We start from the raw sequence: 16,908 nt of genomic DNA on the forward strand, positions 1-16,908 counted from the left end.
TGTTGTACGGTGTGATGGTGTGTTTGTGTCGGGAGTTTGCCGCAGGTTTGCCGTTTATGCGCGGACATACCCGTCTGCTGCGATATAGCAATCATTCGTGAATTGTGACATTTTCCTACACCTTTTGTGAATGATACTGGTTAGTGTCATCTTCCATTAGCCATTTGTATTTCTATAACGTCCATAAACTGGTTAAACATACACTTACTCACACTTCCCGGTGTTCTCGCTTCCCCATACTGTTCCCAATGCGAAAGCACGCTTCCCGCTGAGGTTGTACTTTTACAGCGTACCACTAGGGGAGGGAGTGGGGCATTCGGTTACAGGGGTGTTTGCTTTGTCCACATTTTCATTAGGTAATTATTATGCATTCTGGGGATATTTATTATGGTATGAAATGGGTGTTTGGTTGATAATATTTGCATATGTTATTTTGCATACATTTTCTGAATGGATTTATTTTGTTAATAGTGAGCAATATATGTGTTCAACTATGTGTGTGTGTTTTCTCTTTGTAGATCCCGTAATACTGAATCCCAACACTCCCAGCAAACCTGGCGTTGTGTTTCAGGATCTGAACAGCCTGTGTGATTCTAAAGACAACTTTCCTGACTACCCTGAGAGACTTCAGGCACACTGTCCTGGGCTGATACATTCATCACAGTACACAGAATATTCTCAATGGATGTGTGTTTGGTCTCAGAAATATGTTAAGAAATTATTTAATAGTGAAATAAATGACAAAAGAAAATGAAGACTCCTGCCTTCAAATGAACATGCTTTTGCAAAGATGAACTGGTTTCACCTCGCTCTACTGATAAGTCAGGACCTCTCATAGGACAGGCATGACACTTTTTACGATGAGGGCTAACCTGCCCGACAACATATCATTTTTTAATGAAACTCTATAATCTGCAGTTAAACATTTGTTCAGTCCTTCGTTCACTGGTTTTGTTCGTTCAGTGCTCCAAGTGGTTCAGCCTTCAGCTTGGGTAGCTCTCCCACAGTGTGAGGTTACACTCCAAACACTGACAGACAAACCAAAAAATGTCCACGACTGACTTTATTTCTCTTAATATAAAAATACCCACAGCTATAATCTATTCACATGTTATCTGTACAAAAAATGTCCCTTCGACATGAATGCTGAAATGGTCTTCAGTGATGACCTCAGGTTGGGATATCCAGCCTGTCATCATGTCTGTAATCCTCCACCTCCATCGCCATCAGGAACTCTGCAGGACATGGAAGACAGTGTTTCTCACTTCAGCTCAAACAGTGTAGATATTAGATATCATTATGATAACCGTATGATCTTTAAATATCATTATGATAACCGTATGATCTGTAGATATCATTATGATAACCGTAAGATCTATCATTATGATAACCGTATGATCTTTAGATATCATTATGATAACCGTATGATCTGTAGATATCATTATGATAACCGTAAGATCTATCATTATGATAACCGTATGATCTTTAGATATCATTATGATAACTATGATCTTCGGATATCATTATGATAAACATATGATCTTTAGATATCATTACGATAACCATATGATCTATCATTATGATAACCGTATGATCTTTAGATATCATTATGATAACCGTATGATCTATTATTATGATAACCGTATGATCTTTAAATATCATTATGATAACCATATGATCTATCATTATGATAACCGTATGATCTATCATTATGATAACCGTATGATCTTTAGATATCATTATGATAACCGTATGATCTATCATTATGATAACCGTATGATCTTTAGATATCATTATGATAACCGTATGATCTTTAGATATCGCGGAGTACTATAAGGAGGAGGTGTTTTGCTCCAGAGGTTTCATGGGTTTGGCTCCCTGGGAGCACACACTGACTACTAATGAAGAACATACATATACATCATACATATATACTGTACGTATAACATGAATTCATCTGTAAGTTGCTTCAGATAAAAAGCCCCTGCTTTGTGAATAGGGCAGATAAAACCCTAAAAGCCCCAGACAGTCTCCTCCTGCTCACCCTCGGTGTAGTCCATGTCAGGCCGGGTGGAGATGAACACCCAGGCCAAACCCACCAGCAGAGCCACCACCAGGTTCACCACGATCCAGGGCTTCAGGAGCTGCTGCTCTGATCCAGGAGGCCTAACGAAGGGGGAGAGGGATCAGTAATTATGAGTGTGTGTGTGTGTGTATTTGTGTGTGTGTGTGTGTGTGTGAGAGAGAGAGACTGTGTGTGTGTGTGTGTGTGTGTGTGTGTGTGTGAGAGAGAGAGAGACTGTGTGTGTGTGTGTGTGTGTGTGTGTGTGTGAGAGAGAGAGAGAGATACTGTGTGTGTGTGTGTGTGTGTGTGTGTGTGTGTGTGTGTGTGTGTGTGTGTTTCTCACCAGAGTGTTTCATTGGCAGTGTGGTAGAGATGGTGTGTGTGTGTGTGTGTGTGTGTGTGTGAGAGAGAGACAGAGAGACTGTGTGTGTGTGTGTGTGTGTGTGTGTGTGTGTGTGTGTGTGTGTGTGTGTGTGTGTCTCACCAGAGTGTTTCATTGGCAGTGTGGTAGAGATGGTGTGTGTGTGTGTGTGTGTGTGTGTGTGTGTGTGTGTGTGTGTGTGTGTGTGTCTCACCAGAGTTTTTCATTGGCAGTGTGGTAGAGATGGATGCGATCACTGGTCATCTGCTGACTCAGAGTCAAGATGAGAGCCGCAAAGTACACTGCAACAAAACAAACAACAATTTGTTGAATCATTACTTATTCATTTAATAATAACTTTTCACAGCAATTTGTTTGTTAATTCACTCATTCATACACAACATTAACATTACTCAAAGTACACTACAACAAGATAAACAAATACTCATTTATTTATTCATACACTAATAACTTAAATAAACTGCACCAAGAAAATGAACATTTCCATACACTTCTCAAGCTTAATTACCATCAGGAGTACTATCGTGATACCTGTGTGATATTGTGATGTATTGTATGGTGATGTATTGTATGGTGATATATTGTATGGTGATATGTATGGTGATATGTATGGTGATGTATTGTATGGTGTTATGTATGGTGAGATATGTATGGTGAGATATGTATGGTGATGTATTGTATGGTGAGATATGTATGGTGATATGTATGGTGAGATATGTATGGTGATGTATTGTATGGTGATATGTATGGTGATGTATTGTATGGTGAGATATGTATGGTGATATGTATGGTGATGTATTGTATGGTGATATGTATGGTGATGTATTGTATGGTGATATGTATGGTGATGTATTGTATGGTGAGATATGTATGGTGAGATATGTATGGTGATATGTGTGGTGATATGTATGGTGAGATATGTTTGGTGATATGTATGGTGATATGTATGGTGATGTATTGTATGGTGAGATATGTATGGTGATATATCACCACACAGTGACCAGCACCTCCCTGTTTCTGTGTGTCCTGGGGCTTTTGGGCCTCCTGGAGCTGTGGGCTCATGCTAAAGTGATGGACTGTCCACCCTCCCCCAGAGATACACATACTCACACTAAAGTGAAGGACTATTGACAATCCTCTGGCCACAAGGGATGACACCCGTACACTTCAACCTGCCATCCATGTGCTTGGAAGACCCCTCTGGAAACTGTTCCTGAGTCAGCACTTCTTGTCATGGTAGAGACTGCCCACCCAGAAGACACTAACATACATGACAGAAGGAATCTCCATGTGGGTGGTGGTTGTTTACATAGTAATTTTTGTGTGAGCATAGAAATGCTCATATGGGGGACTGATGGAACCAAATATTGCTATTCTCCTGTTGTCAGTCATGAACTACATACTTTTGTATCATCTGACTCTGTAACCCAAACCCCGGATGTGTACTCTGTCTTTGTCACACAGAGACCTGACTCATTAGCATCTGCCCCCCCCACCCCAGACAACCTCCTTCCTGGTATCAACCCACCCCCCCTTCACCCTCTGTCCTCTGTTCTCACCCCCCCTCCCCCCTCAGAGGACCCACTGCCCCACTGTCTCCCCTTCCTGCCATTACCTATAGGGGTGTGTTCTTAATGCCATCCCCCTGTGTTCTAGCTGACTGAATGGTGTGAAACATCATAAAACCCCATCGGGTGGATTTGGATGGATTGCAGGGACAGGCTGTTACATGTTATTATGCTGTGTAGCATATGATCAGTATTGCCAGGTTAACAATCGATAACAGGCTGCTTTAAAAGAAGCCAAAATAATAATAATGTATTTAATAATACCATTTTCATCTATAAGCAACGCAACCAGAATGGAAATTGAAATTCAGAGTTTAAATTGTCGGATCACAAACCCTGTAGCCTCCATATGACTCGGGGCAAATTACGTCACACACACACACAAAAACACTTGCATTTAAATGGAAAAGGAATTCTAACCTGCTGCTAGATAATCCCTTCATAACCCCATACACTAACTGGTAGGCTACACCAATACTGAGATCTGAAGACGATGGTCATTATTATAAGTAAGCTATTACACATTTACTTTGGTGAAATCTCCCCATACATGTTTCTGTCCATACTTACCAACCAGGTTCCGTGTTTTGGAGTTATTAAAGAAGTGGGATTGGCGAAACTCATGTGGCTTCACTGGAATATTCAAAGAAACTTAAAAAACGATTTGAATCTAATCGCAAATAATGATAATATGTCAGAAAACAAAGACATCCATATAGTTCCTTTCACTCTGCTTTTGTCTCTTTGTTTGCTTTGGAGTTACACGAGGAAGACTCAACGTCACTCAGTAACTCTCAGTACCACTCAGTAACATTCCTGTCCAACAGCCTCGCTACATCTAATCATGTTCAGACATGCAGAATGTATTCTCTAATGCTGCCTTAGAATGCTGTTTTCAGAGTGTCGTGATGTTCGAAGCATTCAATTGTCAGACTAATTTCTTCGTCCCGAGACTCCCTGGAGACACAGAAACATTTCTACTGGAGTTTCAGTTCTGCATCTACGTAGTACACTCCTGCCATCAACTGACTGGAGCATGAGAACAATATCTCTAAGAATAATAAGAATGAAGCTCATTACTGAACGAAGTACCTGTACTTAACACAATTCATATTGGCTTTAATTTCATAAAATAGGCTCTCATCGAAGTTGAGGTTGAGATCTGGAAGATGATCTCAATGTCGTATGCCCATACCAGCCTTGATATTTGTTGCATTTTATTGGTTCCTACTGTATCATTGTATCGTCTTCAACCTTCACAACAGCTCCAAACTGCAATATAAAACGTTTCTAAAGTGTTTATGCTGTCTGCAAAAGATGTAGACAAGGTACCATGTGACCAATAAAAACAGACTTCACTGCTGTCAGACATGCAACAGATATGTTACATTGGTTGATCAGAGTGAGTAGCTGTGTGTTCTTATCAGAGTCAGAGAATGACAGCTCTCCTCTGTCCCATAAATCTGTTTTCGATTCATGTTTTGGGTGTAATACTGGTTAATAATCTTTTAAAATAGCAGCCCCCCGTAAGACATCTTTGGTTACAAATAGTGACAACAGCTGACAATGAAGCATCTCATAAATATCTAGAAGTCAACAAGTTGGATGAAAAAGGGTGCTCATTAAGATGCTTATATATCACACAGTCACATGTTTCAAAGAATGACTGAACAATTAAAATTAAAATCAATTCAGCTACGAATAATATTTCTTGATAAACAATTGTTGAATGATCACATTGTTAAATCAATTCATCTTCCTCTCTAGAATCACACCACATAGAGAACAAGGTCTCACAGGCCCACACCACGCCAACATCACACTCAGCAAACGTCAAAGAGATATGTGCACTTTTACTCACAATCACAATCTTTACATTCAACACCCTTCACACTCACTGACTAGAGGTGAAAGAGGTCCAGAATGAGTCATGGAGAAGAGGCTGTTTGTGTGTTTGAGAGTGTGTTTTGTGTGTGTGTGTGTGTGGAGGAGGAGGCTCATCACTCATTAAGGTCACCACACAGACAAGACAAGGCAAAACAGCACCATTCAACTGAAATTAAATCTAGTTTCCAGTCACAGCGCGAGAGCAGACTGTCAGAGCTCTCTGCCAAACTCAGCCCAACCTCATTCTTCAGCCAGGGCGAGGCTTGCTCAAAAGAGAGGCGCCTGATAAGCCGACTGCATTACCAGGAGGAACAGTCTTTGGCAGTTGACATGTTGCAACCGGTTGACATATGTTTCCCAGCACAGAGGGAGGAGAGAGGTAGAAGAGAGTGAAGAGAGAGGGAGAAAGAGAGAGAGAGGGAGGAGAAAGAGATAGAAAGGTTTAACGCTCATGTATTGAAGCAATATTCAAGTCTTTAGATGACTGCTCTCTTAAAACATATAATGCATGAGGACATCCAATATAGACATCCTATAAGATCCACATATATGACATCCTCACATATAAAAGACATCAGTGAGGCAGCCTGCATTCCAGGCCCCCTGCTTCATATTCTAAAAAGCCCATCCTTCCCAACCTCACACAACAACCCCCCACCCCTCAAACATTGGCCGACTGCATCACCAGGAGGGACAGTCTTTGCAGAACCGGTTGGCATGTGTTTCCCAGCACCCAGTCACTCAGTGCAAAGCCAGAGGGCATGGGTGTGATTTATGACTGACAGACACTCACAGCCTGACCTCAGATCAGTGGCAGACAAACCCTTGATGCGCAGACCTTGCTCTCTCACTGTTTATATCATCATGATGAAACCAACAGTTTTCATGTGCTGCAGCCCCCCATACTGTATGAGGCATGGTCCTATTCACACACACTGTTGTCCTGTCTACATACACACACACACACACACACACACACACAGCTGCTGCAGCCCCCATACTGTATGAGGCATGGTCCTGTCCACACACACACACACACACACACACACACACACATGTGCTGCAGCCCCCCATACTGTATGAGGCATGGTCCTGTCTACACACACACACACACACACACACACACACACACACATGTGCTGCAGCCCCCCATACTGTATGAGGCATGGTCCTGTTTACACACACACACTGTTACGTACAGTATGTCTTGTATGTATACATGTTATAGGTCACAGATGTGCACACCTTGTTCCAATCCTCAAATCACCACACCTGTTCCAGGTCATCTTTCATATCATTCCGCAAGAAGTCCGGTCATTTAACGTAGCAGAAAGTCATTGTAACTTGAAGTCAGCAAGTAATGGGTTGCTAGGCAACACCTGGAACGTTAAAGTTCTATTAGCCTGAAGACATTTTTTTTCTTAGCGGAAATCACGAAACGGCAACAAAATCATTAAAAAGAGGTATTTTGGAGGAATGTCTTCTATCGTTTAGGCAAGTAACTGTATAATAAGTAACAAATTCGCCTTGTAGGCTGAAACATTTCTTTTTTTATTGCAAATAGCCATGAAATTAGCCAACAACATTAAACATGAGGAGAACATGTATTTATGAAATGCATTCAATTAAATTGTGATGTCTGCTTTGTGCTGATGGACTGATGCTGGTAGGCTACAGTAAAATAGGCTACCGGTACCTTTTTTTACCCCTGGCTTGTATTCGGGGCCCGGCCTTTATTTGTCCGTATCGACCATGCCCCCAGCTACTATCTGAAGCCCGGCCTAGTTGTTATCAGCCTACTTTTCTTTTGTCTTTGTCTTTGTTAATTATTTTTGTTGTGCACACAGGGTCAATGAGGAAAGGTAAGATACTCCGGGGTTTACATATTACATACACGTAGGTTTACTTGTTGTTAATACCCTAGGTTAGAGTGTGCACCACCCACTGTACTTTTGGGTGCTAAGCACCGGTCAATGGGGGGTGGGTTTATTTATGTTCTTTTCTTTTGTTCCACTGACAGTCCTTGTTGATCCCTGTGTTGCTTTCTGTAAATAAATACTTTCTTGACTTCATATTGTGTCTTGGCTTTTGTGTGACTGCACCCTCACTTGCCCAAACCGGTTGCCTTTATGTTGCGTCCTACTCCGAGCCACCAGGGGGCGTAACACACACACACACACGTGCTGCAGCCCCCCATACTGTATGAGGCATGGTCCTGTCTACACACACACACACACACACACACACACACGTGCTGCAGCCCCCATACTGTATGAGGCATGGTCCTGTTTACACACACACACACACACACACACACACACACACACACACACACGTGCTGCAGCCCCCCCATACTGTATGAGGCATGGTCCTGTACACACACACACACACACACACACACACACACACACACACACACACACACACACACACACACATGTGCAGTCCCATACTGTATGAGGCATGGTCCTGTGGTTCCTTTGGCATACTGAGCAGGGTTACTATGGCACCAGTTTGAAGTACAGTATTCTATATATTACAGGTGTATATGTGCAGACTAGAACTTTCACTGGGTTGCGTATTTGCTTAAGCAGTGACACTACTGGCTGCCACCAGCTCAGGCATTAGAGGCATACACACCTGTGAGGCTGCACCTGTCTAAACTCCTAACTGGACCCTGTGACACACACACACACACACACACACACACACACACACACAAGAACAGCACTGTAGACAAGGGCAGTGTGTGAGGTGGAGTGACAATCAGCAGAAGTCTGTGAGCAGCTATACTGGACCTGGACCTAAACTGAAGTCCATGCTCCAAAAGTTGGAAATACAGAGGTCTAGACCACTGGTGCTGGAGACGCTCACATTCCCTTCGGACCAGGACAGCACCACCTCTCTCCCGTTCCTCTCGGAGCACACAGCAGTGCAGCTGGCTCGGGTCTGTGGAGAGCTTCTCTGCTTTGAGCTCATCACAGGCTCACACAAGGGGAAAGATTATATAGCTTATTACATCTGTGAATGTCTAGACACATCTGTAAATGTGCATATAGATATTAGTGGCTAAAATGTGTAAGTATTTTGCTCCAAGCGTTGGAAATACAGAAGTCATCAGTTACAACTCAGTTGGCTGCCGATTTACACGTGATTTCTGTTACACTTCTGTCTTGGCAGATGTGCAAGTATGTGTGGAGATTTGTCTCTCTCTACTTGTTTACCTGAGCTGAGACATGACAAGCTCAAGTGGCCTTTTTTACTCACTCTTTTTTCATCATTCTTTCAAATGTGTCGTGTTTCTAATCTGGATGCATTTGTTCAAAGTTAAAAAAGGACTGAAAAGTCTTTTTCATGGAGACCAAATCGCTCAAAGCCCCTCAAATTTGACCCAAACACAGAGAACACTGACTGGGTGAATGGAGTGATTTAGTGACAGGAAAACACTGAACACAGAAAGGAAACCCACTGTCACCCACTCTTCACTTTGTGTCACTGTGCATTTCCATGGAAGACATTTAAACACAAGTTAAAAGAACTTTCTTGTAGATAATACGTTACAAAGATGGCTTAATTTAGGCCTTTGTAATTTGTAAGACATGTGCAACATGAAAGTCTGAACAAATATTTTAATTATTCTATATCTATCTATCTGCCATGTGATGTTATCAGCTCCCATCTTAAAAATGGGTTAATATCCCCTGTTGACCCTTAACCCCAATCAACACCCCTGTTTGTGTCCCTGAGGGAGGTGACCCTCTCCTGTCCTCTAGCCCTGTCTGTGGAGCCTGTGGACTGGTTTGGTGGTTTAATATTGGTTATGGTTATGGTTATAGTGTTTGGCACACGCTGTTGTCCAAAGCAAATTAAAACAAAATAGATAAGGTAGATAAGATTAGCCTAAATGAAAAATGACTTAAAAAAAATATATATATTGGTAGATATAAAATATATTAGGTACCAGTTATTATTATTATTATTATTATTATGAATAATAATAATAATAACAATAATAATATAATTACACACTGATGGCTCTAAACTGGTGTCTTTGGTCTTCTTGGTCACTGGTTGTACAGGCAGACAGGTGAAGAAGAATGAGATGGACATGTGGAGGTCAACGACACAAATGTTTCCTGCTTAACTGATGTTGACTTTGACCTTTGATCACATACATTAGAATAGAATAGAATAGATAGAAAAGCCTTTATTGTCATTGTATTTGCGCTTCTCCTGTTGGTGCGACGAGGGACAACATATAACACAACAACAACATATAACACAACAATATTAATTAATATTAATATTAATCTTTACCACTGTGTGTTCCCATGGTAACCAATCAAACCTTATTATGAGAAACAAATAACAAAAGACAATAACATTGAATTACATCTGTAACTTATATATAAATGACATATATAAAAGAACATGTATGCATTTTGCGAGTAAAATGATTATATTGTTCCATACCTCTTGATCAGAAATTCACTTATACATAAGTGACCTTTCCCTCATTGATGATATATGTATGTCCAATAAAACTCTTTCCCTGTGGAAAATGTTTAAAACAGTGAAATCCAAACGATGAAGGACAAAAAATCACTTAAGAATAATTTAAAAAAAGTCAGTGTGGCTCATGCCTTTTTTTCCCTGTGACTGATTCACCTCCTTCTACAGATCAGTCCTGGTCCAGACAGAGACACTATCAGCTCTAACTGATTCATCTCCTACTACAGATCAGTCCTGGTCCAGACAGAGACACTATCAGCTCAAACTGATTCATCTCCTACTACAGATAAGTCCTGGTCAAATCTGGCTATATCCAGAGTAAAAGTAGGGAAACACTTTCTCAGTGAACGTGTGTGTGAGAGTGAGTAGCTGTGTGTGATTATCAGGGTCAGCGAACGTGTGTGAGAGTCAGTATCTGTGTGTGATTATCAGGGTCAGTGAACATGTGTGTGGAGAGAGAGTATCTGTGTGTTATTATCAGGGTCAGTGAACGTGTGTGTGAGAGTGAGTAGCTGTGTGTTATTATCAGGGTCAGTGAACGTGTGTGTGAGTAGCTGTGTGTTATTATCAGGGTCAGTAAACGTGTGTGTGAGAGTGAGTAGCTGTGTGTTATTATCAGGGTCAGTGAACGTGTGTGTGTGAGAGTGAGTAGCTGTGTGTTATTATCAGGGTCAGTGAAAGTGTGTGTGTGAGAGTGAGTAGGTTCCACAGTGAGCCAGAATGAACTGGGTTTCAAAGTCAACACACCAGGCCTGATGGATGCTGATGATTTCTGGGATTGATGTTGGTGTGTGTTGACCATTCACTGCTGTTTATTGGGTCATTGTGAGTTAGCCTTTAGCCGTGTGTATCATAGAAGGAGCTTTTAAAAGAGTGCAGTGTGTGAGTCCCATGGACACACACTCATGTCACGTGTCAATCATGATCCTCCAAGTACGGATACATAAGTGGTAACTCGTACCAATGGATTGAACAGGCTTCCTCTCCAGACACATCAAACAGAACAAAGTGACTGCAGATGGAGCCTGATAGGTTACTCCCATTACCTGACCTCCACTGATTACTGTTAGTTAAAGTTAACAATCACCATCTCAGGAAAAGTCAAGAAGAAATCTAATAATAGTGTGTGTTTGTCTGACACCCCCCCTTTACAGTGACATCATACTGAGCTCTGTGAAATATTAACCAGTAGGACAGGAACATGTCTGATGACAACTGCATTATGATTCTCTTCAGTGACAGTCATTGATATGGGCAGCTACATCAATTACATTTCAAGCCATGACCATCAAATTATTATGAATGACATGAAACAAGTTGAAAACGTATTTATTCCACATGATTCACTGTGTAGTGATCCTGTGTAGTCTCTGATGTTCACAGCTGACTGCAACAAATAACAGAAATTCAGACCATGGTTCAGACCTGACCTTTCACCTCACACATCAGAATAAATCATAACATGTGTGAAAGAAATCACTACAGCCTCAGGAATCTGTCTATTTCTCTCTGTGTGTGTGTGTGTGTTTGCTTGCCTGCCATTACTGAAGTCCACATGGTTGAGAGACAGACTTTTGACCACTAGGTGCCAGTATTGTTCAATTAATAGGAAAGCTCCGTACCATAGCTTGCCTCTGCTCAAAAGACCATTATAACTATGTGTGAATCATAACCATGTGTACATGAACAAGATGAAATATCAAATGTGAGAAAAGACAACAGCATTGTAATGGTTTAATAGTGATATTTATTTGTTCTAATTCCAAAGAGCTCAAGAATAGATCCTTAAACATATCACCTGAAAAACAACTGATTCATATTGTAATGTGCTTGTGACAGCAGTGCAGAAACACCAATATGGAAAACATAGAAAAACAGTCAGACATCATCAGATCTATCAGTGCTGCTCTACTTTTACTGAAGCTTTCACTGGTAAGATCCTCAGAGAGTATCCATTGAAATATGGAAACACTCTCTCAGTGAAAGTGTGTGTGAGAGTGTGTATGTGTGTGTTATTATCAGGGTCAGAGAATGTCAGCTCTCCTCTGTCCCAGTCCAGCTGCATTTTGATCCTCTGGAGTTTCGTCTTCACTGTGAGTTGAGTTTCAGGCTGTGGTGTGGAACATGCTACATATTCACAATCATCATAACCCACATACCACAGTCCACTCTCAGAGTCATACTTTCCCTTCCTCTGGAGAGACTCTGTCATCACACCCACCTCCCACAATGGAATCTCTCTAACCTCCACATCCCAGCAGTGTGTCCCTGAGTTAAAGCCCTTAGAGCCCAGGACACTGGCATACTCATCAAATCTCTCTGGGTTATCAGGGAGCTGCTGTCTCTCATCACTGCCTTCACTTCTGTCTTCATCATCATCATCATAGTCTTCATCACTGACTTTAACATCATCATTGTAATCACCACGTCTCACACTGGTCAGATCCTCAGACAGGATGAGGAATGAGGGTGCAGTGTTGGGATCCAGAGTCACAGGAGCTGCAGAGAGAAAGGACACACACATGAGCTAAACACTGAGTGGTGTGTGATAAGGATGTGAATGATGGTCAGTGTTAATAGTGGTGTTAACAAGCGTAATGGCACCTACACTAGGTAACACTTGGCAATTGTATGTATTAATTTACCTGAAAGGAGGAAGAGCTGTGAGGGAGTTTCTTTCTTTCTCCATACACATTTATATGTCTATCCATCTGTCTATGCATCTATCCTTCCATGTATTTTTCATTCTTCTTGCGTCTGTGTGTAATAAATAATGTTTAAATAACTATGGCTACTCATGTAAAGTCATTGCCCTGATCTTTTGGTAGCTCAGGTCATGAGCATACAATGTGTGTGCTAAGCCTGCATATCTGTGGACTCTCTAATTGTTAGTCTCTTTATCTGGAGGCGCAGGTGTCACCTTTACCCTTAATGTACAATATGGACTGAGACTGTCGATCTGATCCGGAACCATGTTTTCTCTGTCATGTGCCCCATGTCTTGTGTGCTCTCTCTCTCTCTCTCTCTCTCTCTCTCTCTCTCTCTCTCTCTGCAATTTAATACTTCCTCTAAGCCAAATTTGGATTTTGGAATGATACTTATTTATCAAATCCAAATAATTAAGTAATGTGTGTGTGAGTGTGTGAGTGTGTGAGTGTGTGAGTGTGTGTGTGTGTGTGTGTGTGCAGATGTGTATGCTCACTGTATTGAACAATCTCCTGAATCTTCTCCCAGACTCTGAACTTCAGGTTGCCCAGGTGTTTTGCCACATTGATCAGAGCTCCTGAAACCCTCTCTTGATCCTGCAGTGTGCACTGGGCTCTGGAATAACATTCAGGAGTCAGTGCTGCTGTGGGTTTGGGTTCAGAACCACAGAGAAGAGAGAGACAGGAAGCAGATCACTCACCTCTCCACTGTGCTCTTGTAGTTCTGGTAAAAAAGAAGGGAAATGGATTAAATAATGCTGTATTAAACACCATTGCTATCAGGTAAGTACAGCTTACCCTGTTCATAAGGATGACATGTCCTTGGTGTGTATGTTACAACAGTAAGATAATAATCACAAAAGTCAATAGCTAGCATATGTGGACTAGTGACCCACTTCTCATAGATACAATGTCATCCTGAAGTTTGGTCTATCAATCAGTAACCAGACAATGATGAGAACAAGTGTGTACTGTCTGTGTGTGTGTGTGTGTGTGTGTGTGTGTGTGTGTGTGTGTGTGTGTGTGTGTGTGTGTGTGTGTGTGTGTGTGTTTTACAGCAGTAAAATAGTACTCATGAAATAGACAGTTGTGGTGTAGATTGGATGTGCTTTTTAATAGATACAGTGATTCATCCAGAGAGGTGGTCTTTAAAATAAGACTTTAATGTTAAAGTGATTCACTGAAAAGAATACCTGCAGGAATGTGATGTCATCAGCTCCCATCGCCCCTTCTATGGCTCTGATTGTGTCTGAAAGAGATGAGATCTCTCTGCTCATCTTCTCAATCTTCTCCTTCATCATCAAACTCTTCTGCTCCTCTTCCTCCCTCAGTACAGCTAACCTGGCCACCTCTTCTTCTCGTAGAAACTGATGAAGCTCCTCAAACTCCTTCTTGATCTGCCTCTCTGCGTTTAGGGCCTGAGTCTGGATAAAACCAAATGATGTTTATTCATTTAGCAGATGCTCTTATCAAACACAACCTACAAGTGAGGCAGAATCCAAAGCAAGCAACAGTAGGTCAGGAAAAGCCATGGAGAACAAGCACAGCATTATTCAATCTCAATCAACCTGACATACAGTAAGTGCCAAGGATAGTGCAGAGTAAAGGCAGAAGTGCACTGGAAAGGGAAAGATATATAGATAGTAATATAGTAATATATTAATATAATATTCTGTATATTTGATGACATTTCACTATGATGTGCTGTAAATGTTGTAAATGTTGTTGTGGTTTCCTTCCTAGAGCACTAAATTATACTGTTGCTGCTAGTGGGAGTGACAGGTGGGTTTATCTGTCCTTCACATGGCCATATACCATCAACACGGATTTTAGGACCCTACAAATAATACATCTCAAAAAGCAGCAATGGAGCTTATCCATGATTTTGAGAAGACAGGGTACATGAGTTTTCATCTGACACAATTTACAGCTGTGCAAATGATGTGTTGTGTGACACGAACTTGGACTCACCTTGATGTGTTTTGCTGTTTTATCACAGGTGAGTTTAGCCTTCTTAAAGGTCTTCAATTTCTCCTGTAAGGGCTGCAGTTTGATCTTGAGCTCCTCCTAGAATAAATGACAGATTTCTCTGTAGACGGCAGCATCTCTGTATTCCTGCTCTAGTGTTGCTCTTAATTTATCTCCAAGTCAATCAGATGGTGTTGTTAAATCCCATCATCATAATCATCAGGAAATAAATTCTTACCTTACGTTCCAGTGCTGCTTCATCTACGGGACTGAAGCTGTGATTCTTATGTTTCTTTGAGGTCTGACACACCAAACACACAGGCTGGTTATCCTCTAGACAGAAGAGCTTGAGTTTCTCACTGTGCAGACTGCAGAGCACCTCAGACTCCGCTGAAGCTCTCTGACTTCTCTCCTGTAAGAAGGTCTCACACAGGTTCCTTAACGCAATGTTAGGCGGATACACTTGTTTAAAACACTTTCTCCTGCAGACTGGACATTCTCTGGGTTTTTTGCTCTCCCAGAACCTCTGCAGACAGGCTTTACACACACTGTGAGCACAAGTCAAAATGACAGGATCCTTGAAGAAGTCACAGCACACAGGACAGCAGAGATCCTCCTCAAGTTTAGAAGCCATTTTGTCTACACTACACTGTCCTTTCTTAAGGCTGTTTGGCCAGCTTTGCTCTCACTTTCAGCAGTCTGAGAAGTCGAGTCAGTCCCTAACTCTGAGTCTTCCCTGTTTCAAACGTTCATCCACAAGAACTTCAACCTCACCAGCTTCACTTTAAGCCCAAACTGTTTTCCTCTTTAGTCTAAACACAGTTTTTAAAGAGAGTTCTAATAAAAGTATGCCACACGACAGCGTCTAATGGAGGACAGAGAATCAAACTGCAGTCACTTTCACTTCCTTCTCTGTTGTAAGTAAGTCAGAGGGCGGGACTATGGTTAAGAAGGATTTTGATTGGTCGGCCAGTCCAGTTCCCCTAACACTGCTGCCACTCACAGTAGGACAGTTGTGGGTGTGGACTGTACCTGCCAGAGACACAGAGACTGACCCCAGATCAGTAGATTACACACAGCTTTTTGTAACAAAGTTAACAATTATTTTTAATTTCATGGTGTATGAATATACCTGAAACTTCTGTATATGTAATATTAAGTGTATATGGTTGAAGAGGTTTATTGTTCAATGCCTAGTGAATAAGTTTCCTTCGATTCTTGTGAATTGCAAAGGAAACCACTGATTGGAATGAGTCTAACCTCTTGGGTCCTTGTCTGCCTAGAAACTAGTCATGTCAGTGAGTTCTGAATAGTTGTAAAATATCTGTTTAATTCTGGTTGGGTTAGAACTGTAAGATGACGGGTTTAGGAGAAAGACCATGAAAGAGAGATGGTGACCTGAGGTTAGCGACGGAGAACAAGAGAGGAAGGACTTCCTGCTCGTTGTGTGGGCTGTAGGGAGTGTTCAAAAGGCCTGCTGGCTAAACACACCAGAATTTGACACTGACAGCTAACCAGAGACTGACCAAGTCAATGGATTCATGGACACACAGATCATGGAAGACCTATTAGGAACCAAGTAGACTCACATATTTCCTTTTAGTTGCTCCACGGAGTGAAGCGGCCAGTTTTAGTTTCAATGGGCCATAACGTACACAAGCAGCGAACCAGGCCTGCTGTTGTCAAAGTGTTTTGTTTGTCAAAGGGTACATCTGAGTTTAAAAGAAAAAAAGACACTTTGTATGAGAACTGTATGATGTAACTGTATCTGTTTTAATTTCATTTTCAATTAGAGTTTGCTGAATGTGGATTAATTTGTTT

General features: G+C 41.5%; 1 protein-coding gene and 1 pseudogene across 1 annotated transcript; both read right to left on the reverse strand.

The window, feature by feature from the left end:
• Positions 1-16,908, reverse strand: part of LOC116223730 — a 90,363-nt pseudogene that overhangs the window by 22,328 nt on the left and 51,127 nt on the right.
• On the reverse strand, positions 853-2,708 carry LOC116223736 (transmembrane protein 237A-like). Its single transcript, XM_031581555.1, has 3 exons — positions 2,641-2,708; positions 2,045-2,166; positions 853-1,235 (listed from the first exon to the last, which is right to left on the reverse strand). The coding sequence occupies exons 1-3, from the start codon at positions 2,688-2,690 to the stop codon at positions 1,171-1,173; spliced, it is 237 nt and encodes a 78-aa protein (XP_031437415.1). The 5' UTR covers positions 2,691-2,708; the 3' UTR covers positions 853-1,170.

The sequence above is a fragment of the Clupea harengus genome, chromosome 2 (assembly GCF_900700415.2).
Source record: "Clupea harengus chromosome 2, Ch_v2.0.2, whole genome shotgun sequence".
NCBI lineage: Eukaryota > Metazoa > Chordata > Actinopteri > Clupeiformes > Clupeidae > Clupea > Clupea harengus.